Below are 12,252 nucleotides of genomic sequence, written 5' to 3'. Positions count from 1 at the left end.
AGGCATTGGAACAGGCTGTCCAGGCTGTCCCTGTAAATGCAAGTTATCCTTGGAAGTATTTAAAAGATGTGTAGATGTGGTCCTTGGGGACATGATTTAGTTGAGGACTTGGTAGTGCCAGGTTAATGGTTGGACTTGATCTTAAGGGCATTTTCCAGCCTAAATGAGTTTATGATTCTATGATAGCTTGAGAAGCTGTTTTATGCTCCTCTACTTATAAAGACAAACTCTTCTGTGCTTGTTTTCTCTCTATTACAGAAACAGGAGGTGTGTGGAAACCTGACATTACAACATCACATGCTTGAACCAGTGCAAAGAATTCCTCGTTATGAGCTTCTCCTAAAGGACTATTTAAAGAAACTTCCAGAAGAATCTCCAGATAGGAAAGATGCTGAAAGTACATGTAAACTCTTCTCCATATAATAAGCACAATTAAAATCTTGGAGTTTTTTTTTCACATGTTCAGATACTTTCAACTAGGGCTATGGTTGAAATGGAGATCTGAATGAATAATTTATTCCCAAACATAGCACAAAGGGATTTTGAATGCTCTTAAAGAATAAAAAGGGTTAATATGTTAGTTCTAGGAATAAAGGGAGCTTTGTCAAATAAACAGTGACAAAATATTGGAGTTTGTAATGGTAGAATATATCTCATTTTTATTTAATCCGTTGTATGGCCAAGGACAAATACAGGAGGACTTCTCTGCAATACCCAGAGGGAGAATATAATAATGGCCTTAAATGCATATGCTTGCCAGCAAAACAGGTTAGACTCTGCTGAGAAATGGACTTGTGTTGGTTTCTTGGAGTCTGTGATCTCAGCCAAAACAGGGTTCATGTTACTTCATGTTACAGCACAGAAGCCCTGTTTTGGGAAAACACTCTTAGAAACGTGTTTGTGAAGACTCAAGTTAAGTGAAACTTAAGTTAACTTTTAGTAGGTTGATTCCTAGAAGGTGTTTGCGTTTTTTGCCACTATGTGGTTTGGCTTGCCTAGATTTCTAGGAGAGAAAGATTAAACACTTAGATGCACATGGGCCAGCTGAACATGCAGAAGTGATTGTGTATATAAAGCATTCCCTTTACTTCATGGAAGGAAAAAATACACAGTCCTTGCTTTTGCAACAGGAATTTTGCAGGAAAATTACTAATCAGAGGGGTGAAAAAAAAAACCTAAGTTGTTGTTAAGTGACATATTTTGGAGAGTGCATAACTGTTGCTACCTTTATTGCAGAGTCACTGGAGCTCATATCTACAGCAGCAAACCATTCGAACGCAGCCATCCGAAAGATGGTGAGTAGGAATTGCATAATAGAACTGTAATCTGACTGAAACAGTTGGTTGAACCAATGGTCCCCCATTGCAACAGGCTCAATAAAGCAGACTGGGGTTGAATTTTCCAGTACAGTGAGTCAGGCTTTAAACATCAGTTGGATATCTGAGTTGTCTTTATCATAAATGATCCTGTTCCATTTACCATGGGTTGTTGGGCCACTTTCCTGCTCCGTAACGACCCAGTGGGTTGAAAAAGGAGGTCTTTATGAAACTCATTATTTGCTTTTAATTTAAATACGTTGAAAGTATTCCAATTGTATCCATTCAAAAGGTGTCTTTGCACATTTTCACTGGTTTTTATTGTCCTACAGTAATTCGCCAGACTGGAGGTTGTTTTGGTTTGATTTTGCCTCATCTTAGTGCGCTTAGTATGTGTCAGTAGCTTTGGTAAGCTCTACTTGTAAAGCTGGGCAGTCTGAGACTGTGGGGATTCTGAATGTTAGCTTTATGTGCTTTGTATCCAGAATAGCAAGTGCATTACTATTAAAGTAAATGGACTTTATAGTTACAAATACCCCTTTTGTGCACCCAGGTGCCTTGGGAGCTTTTGTATCTAATTGATCTGAAATGCTACATATCCAGCTTAACACTCACTGACCACTTATGCGTCTTAGTTTTATGTTCCCTTCCTTATCAGACACTTACTTCCTTCCCCTTACTGATGGGGACACCATGAAACATTTCCTGTGGCTGCTATAGGGAAGTAACCATCTGATGTCTGTGTTTTCAGTATGTCGCGGTGAAAACCAGTTTTGAAACCATCTATGTCTATGTGCATTTAGTGTGTTCTCTGGATAAGGATATATTTTGATGGAAATTTTTCCGGTTTTAGGCACTAAACAACTACTTTGCTGGGGACTGTGCACAGTACCCCCACAGACAGGACGAATATGGACCCGCCAACTAGTTGCTTTCTGTGTTGGATTTTTTTTTCTGCTAGTACACAAAAACCTATTGGAAAAGGCTGCTACAATAATTTTGCACCCCCTGTTTATTTCTGATAAGAACTTGAAGCCTCTAATCAGGGCTTCTTTTTACATTGAATTCTTCTGTAATTCAGGTTTTACCTGAGCAGAGACTCGAAGGAAAAATATCTGAGTAAGAATGTCAGGTTTGACTTCACAGAACTGCTCTTGGTGTTCTAGTTCCCCCTTGAAAAAAACAGCTCAATAAGTTCACTGGTTTTTGTTTGTCTTTAAATTAATGGCATCTCTTGCTCATCCTCCCATCTGGTGCAAAAAGCGTGCTTTTGGGTTTAGGTGATTTCCTTACTTGCTTTTAGTCCAGAGCCGCCCACCATCCATTGTGTTTTGCAGTGAGTTTATGTTAATGGTTAGGTTTTGTTTGGGGTTTTTTGTTGGGGTTCTTTCATTGTTCATTCTTTTAATCGTTGGTCAGAAGAACTGATTAGGACAGGAACTGGTGTGATGTGTATTTGTGGTGAAAATTCTCAAGTCAAAGGGTGATAAACAGAGTGTGTAAAGACCTGAAATTCCAGCTTGATCTATAGATGGGTAGAGGTATGATTTAGAAATGAGCTTGGGCATATATTTGGGTATAATCATATGGATCTCTGTCTTCACATTTTGAACAATTGCTGGCAGTGCCATTTGGAGCACATCAGTCCAGCTTGTGGCTAAAAGCCAAACTTTTCCAAAACTTAGTAGCAAGATTTACACACCTTTCTTATTTTGACTTGTGAAAGCCTCTTTGACTTTAATATTTGGATGACTTAACATAAGTGGAAACAGTGCTTTGCTGAAAAGGAAAAAGTGATCCCTTCATAGAGAATTTTGATGAAGACATAAGGATGCCTGAATGACATTAAAACTATATTTTAAGCATTTTGGCTTTGCCTGTTTCAGAGGTACTTTTTTTGCCATGGAGGCCCCTGTGTAAGACTGCAGCATTCCTCATATAGCCGTGGTTTTAGACTTAGCTTAGAAATGCAGAATATGACCATGCTTCCTGATGGAAACCTAACTGCCATTGTATCAGCAACAGTACAAGAAGTGAAACTTCACTTTGTACTTGCAGGAAAAGATGCACAAGCTTTTGGAAGTCTATGAGCGACTTGGTGGTGAAGAGGATATTGTTAACCCAGCCAACGAGCTCATTAAAGAAGGACACATACAGAAACTCTCTGCAAAGAATGGCACAGCCCAGGATAGATATTTATTCCTGGTGAGTTTTTCTTGTTGCTGTCTTATTTTCAGAGTTGTGCTCTGAAATGGTACATTTCCATCTCTCTATTCTCAAATAAAAAAAAGTATTCACCAACTGAGCCCAGCTACTCCTTCCTCTGAGCAGCAGTTTTCTGGATGCTATTTCCTTGAAGATTTCCTTCCTTCTTCCATGCTTGTGCCTTTGCTGATGGCTTGCCAGCCCTTAAAGGGGGTTTTCCCACCTCCCTCCTCAGAGGCTGCTGCCTGAGGACCACCTTGCCATGTAAGGTAACCAGCTCTTTCTGGCACTCACAGAATTGCTCTCATTTGCCTTCAGAGCAGCCAAATTGATACCAGAGAGAGGGGAGAAGGCAAAAGCGACTGGCTGACACATTTCTGTCTGTCCACTTCTCTCAAGTAATGATCTGTGAACCTAGCTTACTCCTTAAATCTCTTCTTGAGAACTGCAAAGTAAAACACACCACTTCTAAACGGCCAGAATGCATGAAATCCCTTCATTTAAAATCTTCCCTTGTTACAGTTTAACAGCATGGTGCTATACTGTGTGCCAAAACTGAGGCTGATAGGCCAGAAGTTCAGTGTTCGGGAGAAGATGGACATTGCAGGACTGCAGGTTTGCATCTCTTCTTTCCTGTGTTTTAATGCTTCCACACTCAATAGCATCAGTTTCCTCCTCAATGCAAAATATAACAACATATGTAAACAGAAATATAATAAAATTCTAAAATCCAGCTTTGAATCTCCTGGGGGGGATTATTATGAGGTAATTATCCAAAGGTGGATTAGAAAAGAGTGACTGTCCATGCTTTGATTGAAAGCCTTCTCTTATCACCTAGTTGATACAGGAGCCACCTTTTCCCCTACGGCTGTAGGGGATGGGTTGTGGAAACAGATTCACAAGTTTTGTAGCAAGACAAGTAAGTAATTGTGGAAACAATCTTTGGTTTTGCTACTTCTGTACTGTATTCTGAGTGATTCTTTCTGCCAAGTTTTTCACAGAATGACCATATTAGTAAGTTGATTGAAAGCAGCGGAGACTGGTAAGAAGCTGACGTGTTTTTTTTACAGGTCCAAGAAATTGCGAAGCAAAATGTGGCTCATACATTTTCAATAACGGGAAAAAAGAGATCATTGGAACTACAGGCCAGGTATGGTGCTTGTTCTGTCTTTCAGGGTTTGTGAATATTCATGTAGAAATTTACCATCCAGGGGATATGGCTGTGCTACTATGACATAGCTTTAAACCAGGAGATGAGCACCAGAGATGCATAACTTCCATATGCAAGGGAATATGTTGGTCCTAAATCAGTGTGTTAAATTGCTATGCTGATTTGCTTCATTGAATGCTACCAGTGTTTTTAGTAGTACTTGTAGGTTCCACTGTATTAGTAATTCAAACTTTTTGGCGTTTTTTTGGTGGTGGTTGAGGTCAGTAATTATTAATATTGTTTATAAAATGGTGGAGAGCAAAGCTAAAATCTTGATGTGTATAAAGCTGTGAAGATGTGAATTGAATTTACTGAGAATATTGGAAGTAGAATTATGATGTTTTCTGTATTTTTCTTTTGTTTTAACAGGACAGAAGAGGAGAAGAGAGAATGGATTCAGGTTAATGCAAAACCATAACAGAATGGGTGGAAATCGCCATGCAATCAGCACCTGCTGTTTTTAAAATGATCTTTTTCGGGTTCTGCATGAAAGCAGCTGTGCGAGGAAGCTGATGTCCAGCCTGGTGAAGCTGCTTATGCAGAAATGTGGACCCAGGCAGGCTCCCACTGCTGACCCACTGTCCCCAGGCAGTGTACGGGTGCTTCAAATGGCTTCCCATTTCCTGCCATCCTCAAGCCCAGTGAGAGATGAGACTGAGACATCAGTTTAGCCTTGTATATTCTTGCAATCTGACTGACAGAGAATATTGCCTCATAGCTCTGTTGGTTTTGAACTTGAACAGTAGTGCAGTAACAGCACCGCTCATAGTTATTAAGGTTTTGAAGTTTCCATTTAATGTATGCAAGCGTAAGGGTTTTTTACCAAAATGATAACCCTAACCATCTTCCTATGAGAGAATTTTTCCAAGGCTCCTTTTATGACACTTCTCATCTTTGCTGGAATTTTTGTTTCAGGTCATTCAAGCAACAATTGAAAAGCACAAACAGAACAGTGAGACTTTTAGAGCTTTCAATAGCTCTTTTTCTCAAGAGGAGGAGCATCTTCCAGATTCCTCTGTAAGTACAAGTGCTTAATTCTCCTTCTTTGCTATCAGTTTTACCAACCGGTAAAGTAGACTTAACATAGTTAGCTTTAAAATAGTCTTGTTCTTGATTTTTATATTACATTACAGTACAGCTCCATTTCTCTGGCTCTCAAATGCATATCAGCCATAGTTACGTAGCCGTGCAGGTATGGAATAAATTACCCAGGGTAATTCAGTGCAAGAGACCTATTGGTCATTTTTTCCAGACTAGTGGCTAATTTAGCATAACAAGTGTAATTCTTCCGTGTTATGAGTGGTTGGCTGCCTGGAAGAATGTTTGTTCGCCTGGGAGATTTTGTTCATTACTTTTTCCCATCTCCTCAAAGACATATTTTGGGATTGCTTTTTTATTATTATTTAAAGAATTGAAAGGAAATGGATGCTTTTTAAAAGGATCTTAAAATCATAGTATCATAGCATGATTAAGGTTGGAAGGGACCTTAAAGATCATATAAGTTCCTGTCTTACAGGTAATAAATATATTTCAGGAAGGATACTCTTCAACTAAATACGCAGAACAGTCTTAAAATTTATTTCGTTTCTCTGCATCTGCAGTGTATTGCACTGTGGTGTGTGTTGGTGGTCAGATTGGTGGATCTTGGAGAGTGGGGAGAGAAGGACCACCTGCAGAGTTAAACTTGGGGGTCATTTTATCTTCCATATTTATTTTTTTTTGGTGTCTAACCATTTGGAAACCTCTCCCTTCAGTGACTCAGTAAGGCTGGATTTTTATCCAGCTGATTTCCCAGGGGGCTCTAGAGAGATGTCAGATATTCCTCTCATCCCAGCATTAATCAGACTGACAACGGAGATCATCAGAAACCTCCGTCACAAACCAGCAGATGATCCGGTTGCTGACAGCAGCCAGCAATGAGCCTTTTTCAGAATATGGCCTAGCTTATTGATCATCAACTACTCATCAGATAAAAATAATAGGCAAAAAGGTGGAAAATAATTGATTCATGCCTCTGCTTTTAACTCAGGGCTGCCTTCAGAACCAGGGTGCTCTGATCAAAAAATTCCCCCTTGCTAATAAGCAAACTAATAAGCACACTTCTTTCTATCCAGTTAAGACATGGTGTCTGTTCAATCTTGCTTTGTAAATTCCATTTTATTTTGCTTCTGTGTAAATGGTGTAGCCACATGTTTATGCTCCACTGGTTCATGAAGGTCAAGTAGAGCAGAAGTCTGGTTTATCTCCTGGCTATTAATGCAGAACACACCTTAATTTCTTTTCTGCCAGAATGCTGCATTTTTAGGAGATTGTCTTATCTGGGTAATGAGCTTTGAAAACTGATGCCATGGGTAAATGTGTCAGAATTGCTGTCACTTAAACAGAGATAAAGGTAGTTCTGTAATGAAAACTGAACAAATACTGAAAGTGTTCTTGGTAGCGATATGCTGCAGTGGGCAGCATCCACCAGAGGTATTCAGTCATCTTTATGGAATATTGGGCAATGTGCTTTAGAGAAACAATGGCAGTAATCTTCTCTTTTTTGCTCTCATGACTCAAGAAATAGATATGCACTCAGGGATTCCAGCCTGGATATGTAACAGCTACTAGAAATTGGACTCTGGTTCTAGTAAGCCCATAGAAAAATAGCCAAATTGCTCTTCTCTCCTTGGCTGTACATTTGATACATTACAGTGCTTATGAATTGTTTTAGCTGCATGACCAGTGCATGCCTTTGCATGCAACTCTTAGCATGCTTTTGTTTTCCCTGCTGATTTACATATGCTCATCCAAGCATTAAGGGTTCATCTTCAGCCTGTAATTTGCCTCCAGAAGACATGTGGTTTCTTGGAGGTGCAGAGATCTGACATTTGAGTCTTAAGATTATGCCTATGCAATAATCCACAGCAATTAATAATCTCCCACCTGTGAAGAGGTGAATATTTGATGTCATTGCCAGGCAGCCCTGGCAGGGTGACTGTGGTAGTGGTCTTTTATTTAAAGAAGTCCTGTCAGGAGTCTTCAGGGTCCTTTTGTGGCTTGGTTGCTTCAGAAAGAGGGCACGCATTTCCCTGTTTTCCATTTTCATCTGTAGCATTTCAAGGGTATGTGAAGGGGGTTTTTAAATCCATCTACAAATGTTCTCGAGGAAAAGGATCTCTCTTATCACTGCTTGATATTAGAAGAGTTGGAGGTTTGTGTGGGGGAAGGACCCAGTTTGTGCATTCTTAGAAAGCTGGCAAGGAAAAGTGCCACAGAGAGCTGAGCTCTGTGGAAGTGGCATCCCAAAGATTTGAGACGTAGGTGTGCTTCTGTTGGTTAAATCATGATTTTTAGATCCTGTTAAATCATCATGATTTCCCACCCCTGTTTCTGTTCCTCCCCTTAGGTCTGGTGTAGTTCTGAGAAACCCTTCTGAAATCTCTTCCAGGTTAAGAGTAGAGGGTATCTGATTTTTGGCACATTATTCCAAATAAATATTAAAAGGGCATGAGGATCTGAATGGGCAACTAGAAATATTTACCCTTTCCCCTAAACTTGCTGGGAGTTTTCTTGATCTTTCTTTCAGATCCCATTTTCTTTCCTCTTTTTGCATTCCCTTCCCAAGTCCAGTGTCACAGCACACACATGTCCTTTTACTAGGCAGAGAGGTCTAAATACCTGGATTGGTTAGGATTCCCGTGGAAGGAAGCGCTTTTCCCCAGGACTGGAGAATAGATAATGTGAAGCTCATCGGGTTTTTGGTTTTGTGTGGAGGCAGAAGTAATTGGCTACAGTTGAGTACATGATGCTTCCTTTAATTAAGTTAAATTTCCTGAGGAAGTGCTCCAGGGGTGGCACAGCCCTAGTCTCAGGGAATGCATTTGCTTGTTCTCCAGATTCGATTGGTTGTATTGGTATATAAATAGATAAATTAGGTGTTGAAATGCTACTCATTCCAATTTGGCCACTTACTCAAAGCTACAGTTCAGATTGTTTCTAATAACAGATTAAACCCTTTTGCTTTCAAATGGAATGAAGTGCAGAAATGCACTGTAGATTTGGATAACCTCGAAATAGGAGATGTTCTCTGATTGTCAAAGTAAGAACGATCTATGGGAATAACAGGAAAATTTATCATAAAGAGTCTAATATTTTGAGATCACCTGTAAACTAGAAAACTCCTTGTAAATTAATAACAGATAAGATGGTTTTCCTTCTAGGATGTAGCCTATGGTTTTGATGTACATAAGCTTGTTACTTGCCCTTTATATGTGTCGAATACATATATGTGCCAGTTTGCATTTAGTAAGAGACTGAGAGATGTATTGCATTTAAGAAAAGCTTAACTTTTTAACTCCATTTGAATGGAGTAAATACTCTCCCTCCTCAGAATGCGGTGACTACGCAATGCACCTGCTCCTCTGGCTTGCAGGGCTGACATGGAATTCAAAACGTGGCTGTTTATATTCTGTGATGCTTGTGGGGAATAGGCGCAGGCTGCAGGGAAGAGCAGGCTTGGCAATCCAGTGCCATCTGCAAAGTCACCTGTTTCATAGTCAACCCAGCACTGGAGGGTGGCTATGAACATGTGCAATTAAAGTATATTCACAAGCAAATGGATGAGGAGCTGAAAGCAAATGATGCCATGTTTTCTTTTTCAGCGTTTAGTATCTTTTAGGAGGAATGTCCATGTTGAAATTGTTCTGTGTCATTCTGTTTCCCTCAGATAGCAAGCACCAGCTCGGTGGAATCGATGCCAGGAGCAGATGGTGGTGGTGCATTTGGAGGGGTCAGTAATCTGAAGCTAATGCTTTGGGTAGAGTAGGGCGGGTGGGTGGTTCTTTTTCTTTTATAGCAGGAAAAAAGCCCAGAGCTACCTCAGTGTGCTGGCGTGTATTCTGCTGTCTGTTGCTGCAGCTGTGCTGTCCTTAACATCTTGGCTACCTTGCACCCACAGCTACAGTTTGCAGCATCAGTGCACTGAAATCGTCTTGTTGCAGATTAATGCTGCACGTGTGTGTGAACCTAGTTACAGGGTACCCAGCTTGAGGAAAGCCAATTGGTACTTTTGTAGTGTTGGGGTTTTCTGTTGTCGTTTGTGTTTGTTTGGTTTTAAATTCTGATATGGAACTACAGTGAATGCTAGGGGGAGGGTGGGCAAGGAGAGGCAAGGAAATCTATCTGCTTAATGCTGTCATACTGTGTAACTCAGGATCTCATCTCCAGAACTGGATTTTGATTAACACATCTTTCATAGTGTGCTTTTCATGTTTCTGCCAATACAGAGGGGGAGATTATGGTACTTTCATACACCTCTGGCCTGTAAGTGATTGTCTGCTGCAAAAGCAAAATATGCTTTTAAAGGTATTCTTTCATTTTGCTCTATACAACGCCTGTGACTGCTGCTGAGTCAAGCCAGAGGTTCTGAGTCCTGATAAGGTCTATCTTTTAGTGTTCTTATCTCTCCCTTCTAAAATGTCTTCTGAGAACAACAGATTTTCAGGAAATGCATTAAGGTCAGATGAGTTTACTGAAAAAAAATCCCCAAAAGAAGGAACAATAACCCAAAAACCCCTTATCTGTGAAGACATACTACAGGATATATGGTATTAGCATGATGTTTTTAGTAACGAAGGAGCCACTCAGCGGACTCCTCCAGGCCTCTGGCTTATTAAAAATAAGTGTTTGTAATTAGCATGCTCCTTGCTGTTTACTGTTTGTTCACACATCATCTTTGCCCTAAGCATTTTTTTCTTTATTTGTAGTCAGTTTTGTGATCAGTGCCCCTGTTCAGTGAGTTACAGATGCCCCAGTGAGCTAGCTACTGATTGAGAGTATTTAAAAACAAACAGAAAAATCCTTTTTAGTCTCAAGTTTCTTAGGGAAATGTTAATTCTGGTTGTAATTAAATTTTAAAAACCAGGTCTTTGTAGTTGGTTATAAGTGGTTGTCAGTGATTTGCACAGAGTATCTGGTACAGGAAGTGATTTTACGTAAGTTGGGTGTTTTTGAAAAAGAAATAATTCCTGAGGTAGCACTAAAAACGGACTTCATCAAAAAACACAGCTGAAAACGTCACAAATTGTGTAGTATTGATTCTGGGGTCTCATTCTGCTGTATTGGAGCAAATGTATAACATCAGCATGAGCCATGGATTCAGATGTTACTTGCAGCTTTAGAAACTATTAATCTTTAATGATGACATCCCTTTAGAAACATCTCAGTGAGGGCATGAGAACGAGCACATTCTGTGCTTGACAACTTCCACAGGCAAACCACTTGGTGGTGGTGGTGGTCAGCAAACTAACGTCTCTTTCCTGTGGTTCTGCTGAGTCTGGTAAAGAGGCTGCTGAGGTTTCATTAGTGTTGCAGGTTAGCACAACCAGACAGTAGAAACCTGCTGCAGGAAGTGTAGTCTGCTTGCTCTACAGCATTGTGGTCCCTGTTTGCTGCACTGCACTGCTAGAAAAACTTTTGCTCAAACTTCTGCCTGCATGAGGAAGGTACAAGCCAGGGGAAGATTGTCTTGCATGTAACATTGCATGTATGACATTGGCAAATAGAGAAACAAACTAAACAATTTTGCTGCATTACAAAGTACAAAATAGACTATATAATTTAATTTCTCACATACGAACAGCATTTCGCTGAAGCCTATAGAGAGTGGAAGCAAGGGCAAATAGCCTGAAAGGAATACAGAGAAATTGTCAGGGAGCCAGAGATTAGGTTAGGAAAGTAAAAGCCCTGATAAAATGAAATCTGGCCAAGGACATCAAGGGCAACAAGGAAAGCCTCTATCAGGTATGTTAGTGACAAAAGGAAGACAAGAGAAAATGTGGGCCCCTTCTGGAAGGAAATGGGAGACCTAGGACATGGAGAAGGCCAAGAATTGGCCTTGGTCTTCACCAGCAAGAGCTTGAGCCTCCTCAAGCAAGTTGTAGAAGGCAAAGGCCGGGACTGGGAGAATAAGAAACTGTCCACTGTAGATGATCAGAGAGAACATCTAAGGAACCTGAAGGTGCACAAGTGCACGGGACCTGATGAGATGCAGACCCTCAGAACCCGCAGATGTAGTTGCCAAGCCATTTGAGAAGTCGTGGCAGATGGGTGAAGTTCCTGCTGACTGGAAAAGGGGAAATATAAGCCCCATTCTTAAAAAAGATAAAAAAAAGAGAACATGGGGAAATACAGGCTGGTCAGTCTCATCTCAGTGCCTGGTAACATCATGGAGCAGATCCTCCTGGAAGCTGTGCTAAGGCACATGGACAATAAGTGGGTGGTTGGTGACAGCCAACATGGCTTCACTAAGGGCAAATAGTGCCCGACAAATTTGGTGGCCTTCTATGATGTGGCTACAGGGTTGGTGGATAAAGGCAGACAAGCTGATGTCATCTGTCTGGACTTGTACAAGGCATTTGGCATTGTCACTTACAACATCCTTGTCTCTAAACTGGAGAGGCACGGATTTAACAAAAGGACCACTCGGTGGATAAGGAATTGGCTTGGTAGAATCATAGAATCAACCAGGTTGGAAAAGAC

At 40.5% G+C, this 12,252-nt stretch overlaps 1 protein-coding gene across 3 annotated transcripts in view; it reads left to right on the top strand.

Moving 5' to 3' along the window:
* Window positions 1-12,252, top strand: part of FGD3 (FYVE, RhoGEF and PH domain containing 3) — a 50,663-nt gene that overhangs the window by 16,309 nt on the left and 22,102 nt on the right. For 2 of the 3 annotated variants that reach the window (XM_080625678.1, XM_080625677.1), the window contains exons 6-13: window positions 259-397; window positions 1,237-1,295; window positions 3,375-3,521; window positions 4,044-4,136; window positions 4,592-4,671; window positions 5,101-5,131; window positions 5,647-5,748; window positions 9,440-9,502. In XM_080625678.1, the coding sequence (XP_080481804.1) occupies window positions 259-397; window positions 1,237-1,295; window positions 3,375-3,521; window positions 4,044-4,136; window positions 4,592-4,671; window positions 5,101-5,131; window positions 5,647-5,748; window positions 9,440-9,502 (714 nt within the window). The remainder of the gene's footprint in view (window positions 1-258; window positions 398-1,236; window positions 1,296-3,374; window positions 3,522-4,043; window positions 4,137-4,591; window positions 4,672-5,100; window positions 5,132-5,646; window positions 5,749-9,439; window positions 9,503-12,252) is intronic. The other variant, XM_080625679.1, reaches the window with a different exon arrangement.

The sequence above is a fragment of the Psittacula echo genome (assembly GCF_963264785.1).
Source record: "Psittacula echo genome assembly, chromosome: 9".
Lineage (NCBI taxonomy): Eukaryota > Metazoa > Chordata > Aves > Psittaciformes > Psittacidae > Psittacula > Psittacula echo.
Note: the sequence above shows the minus strand (reverse complement) of the source record. Positions and strands in the feature narration are given on the sequence as shown.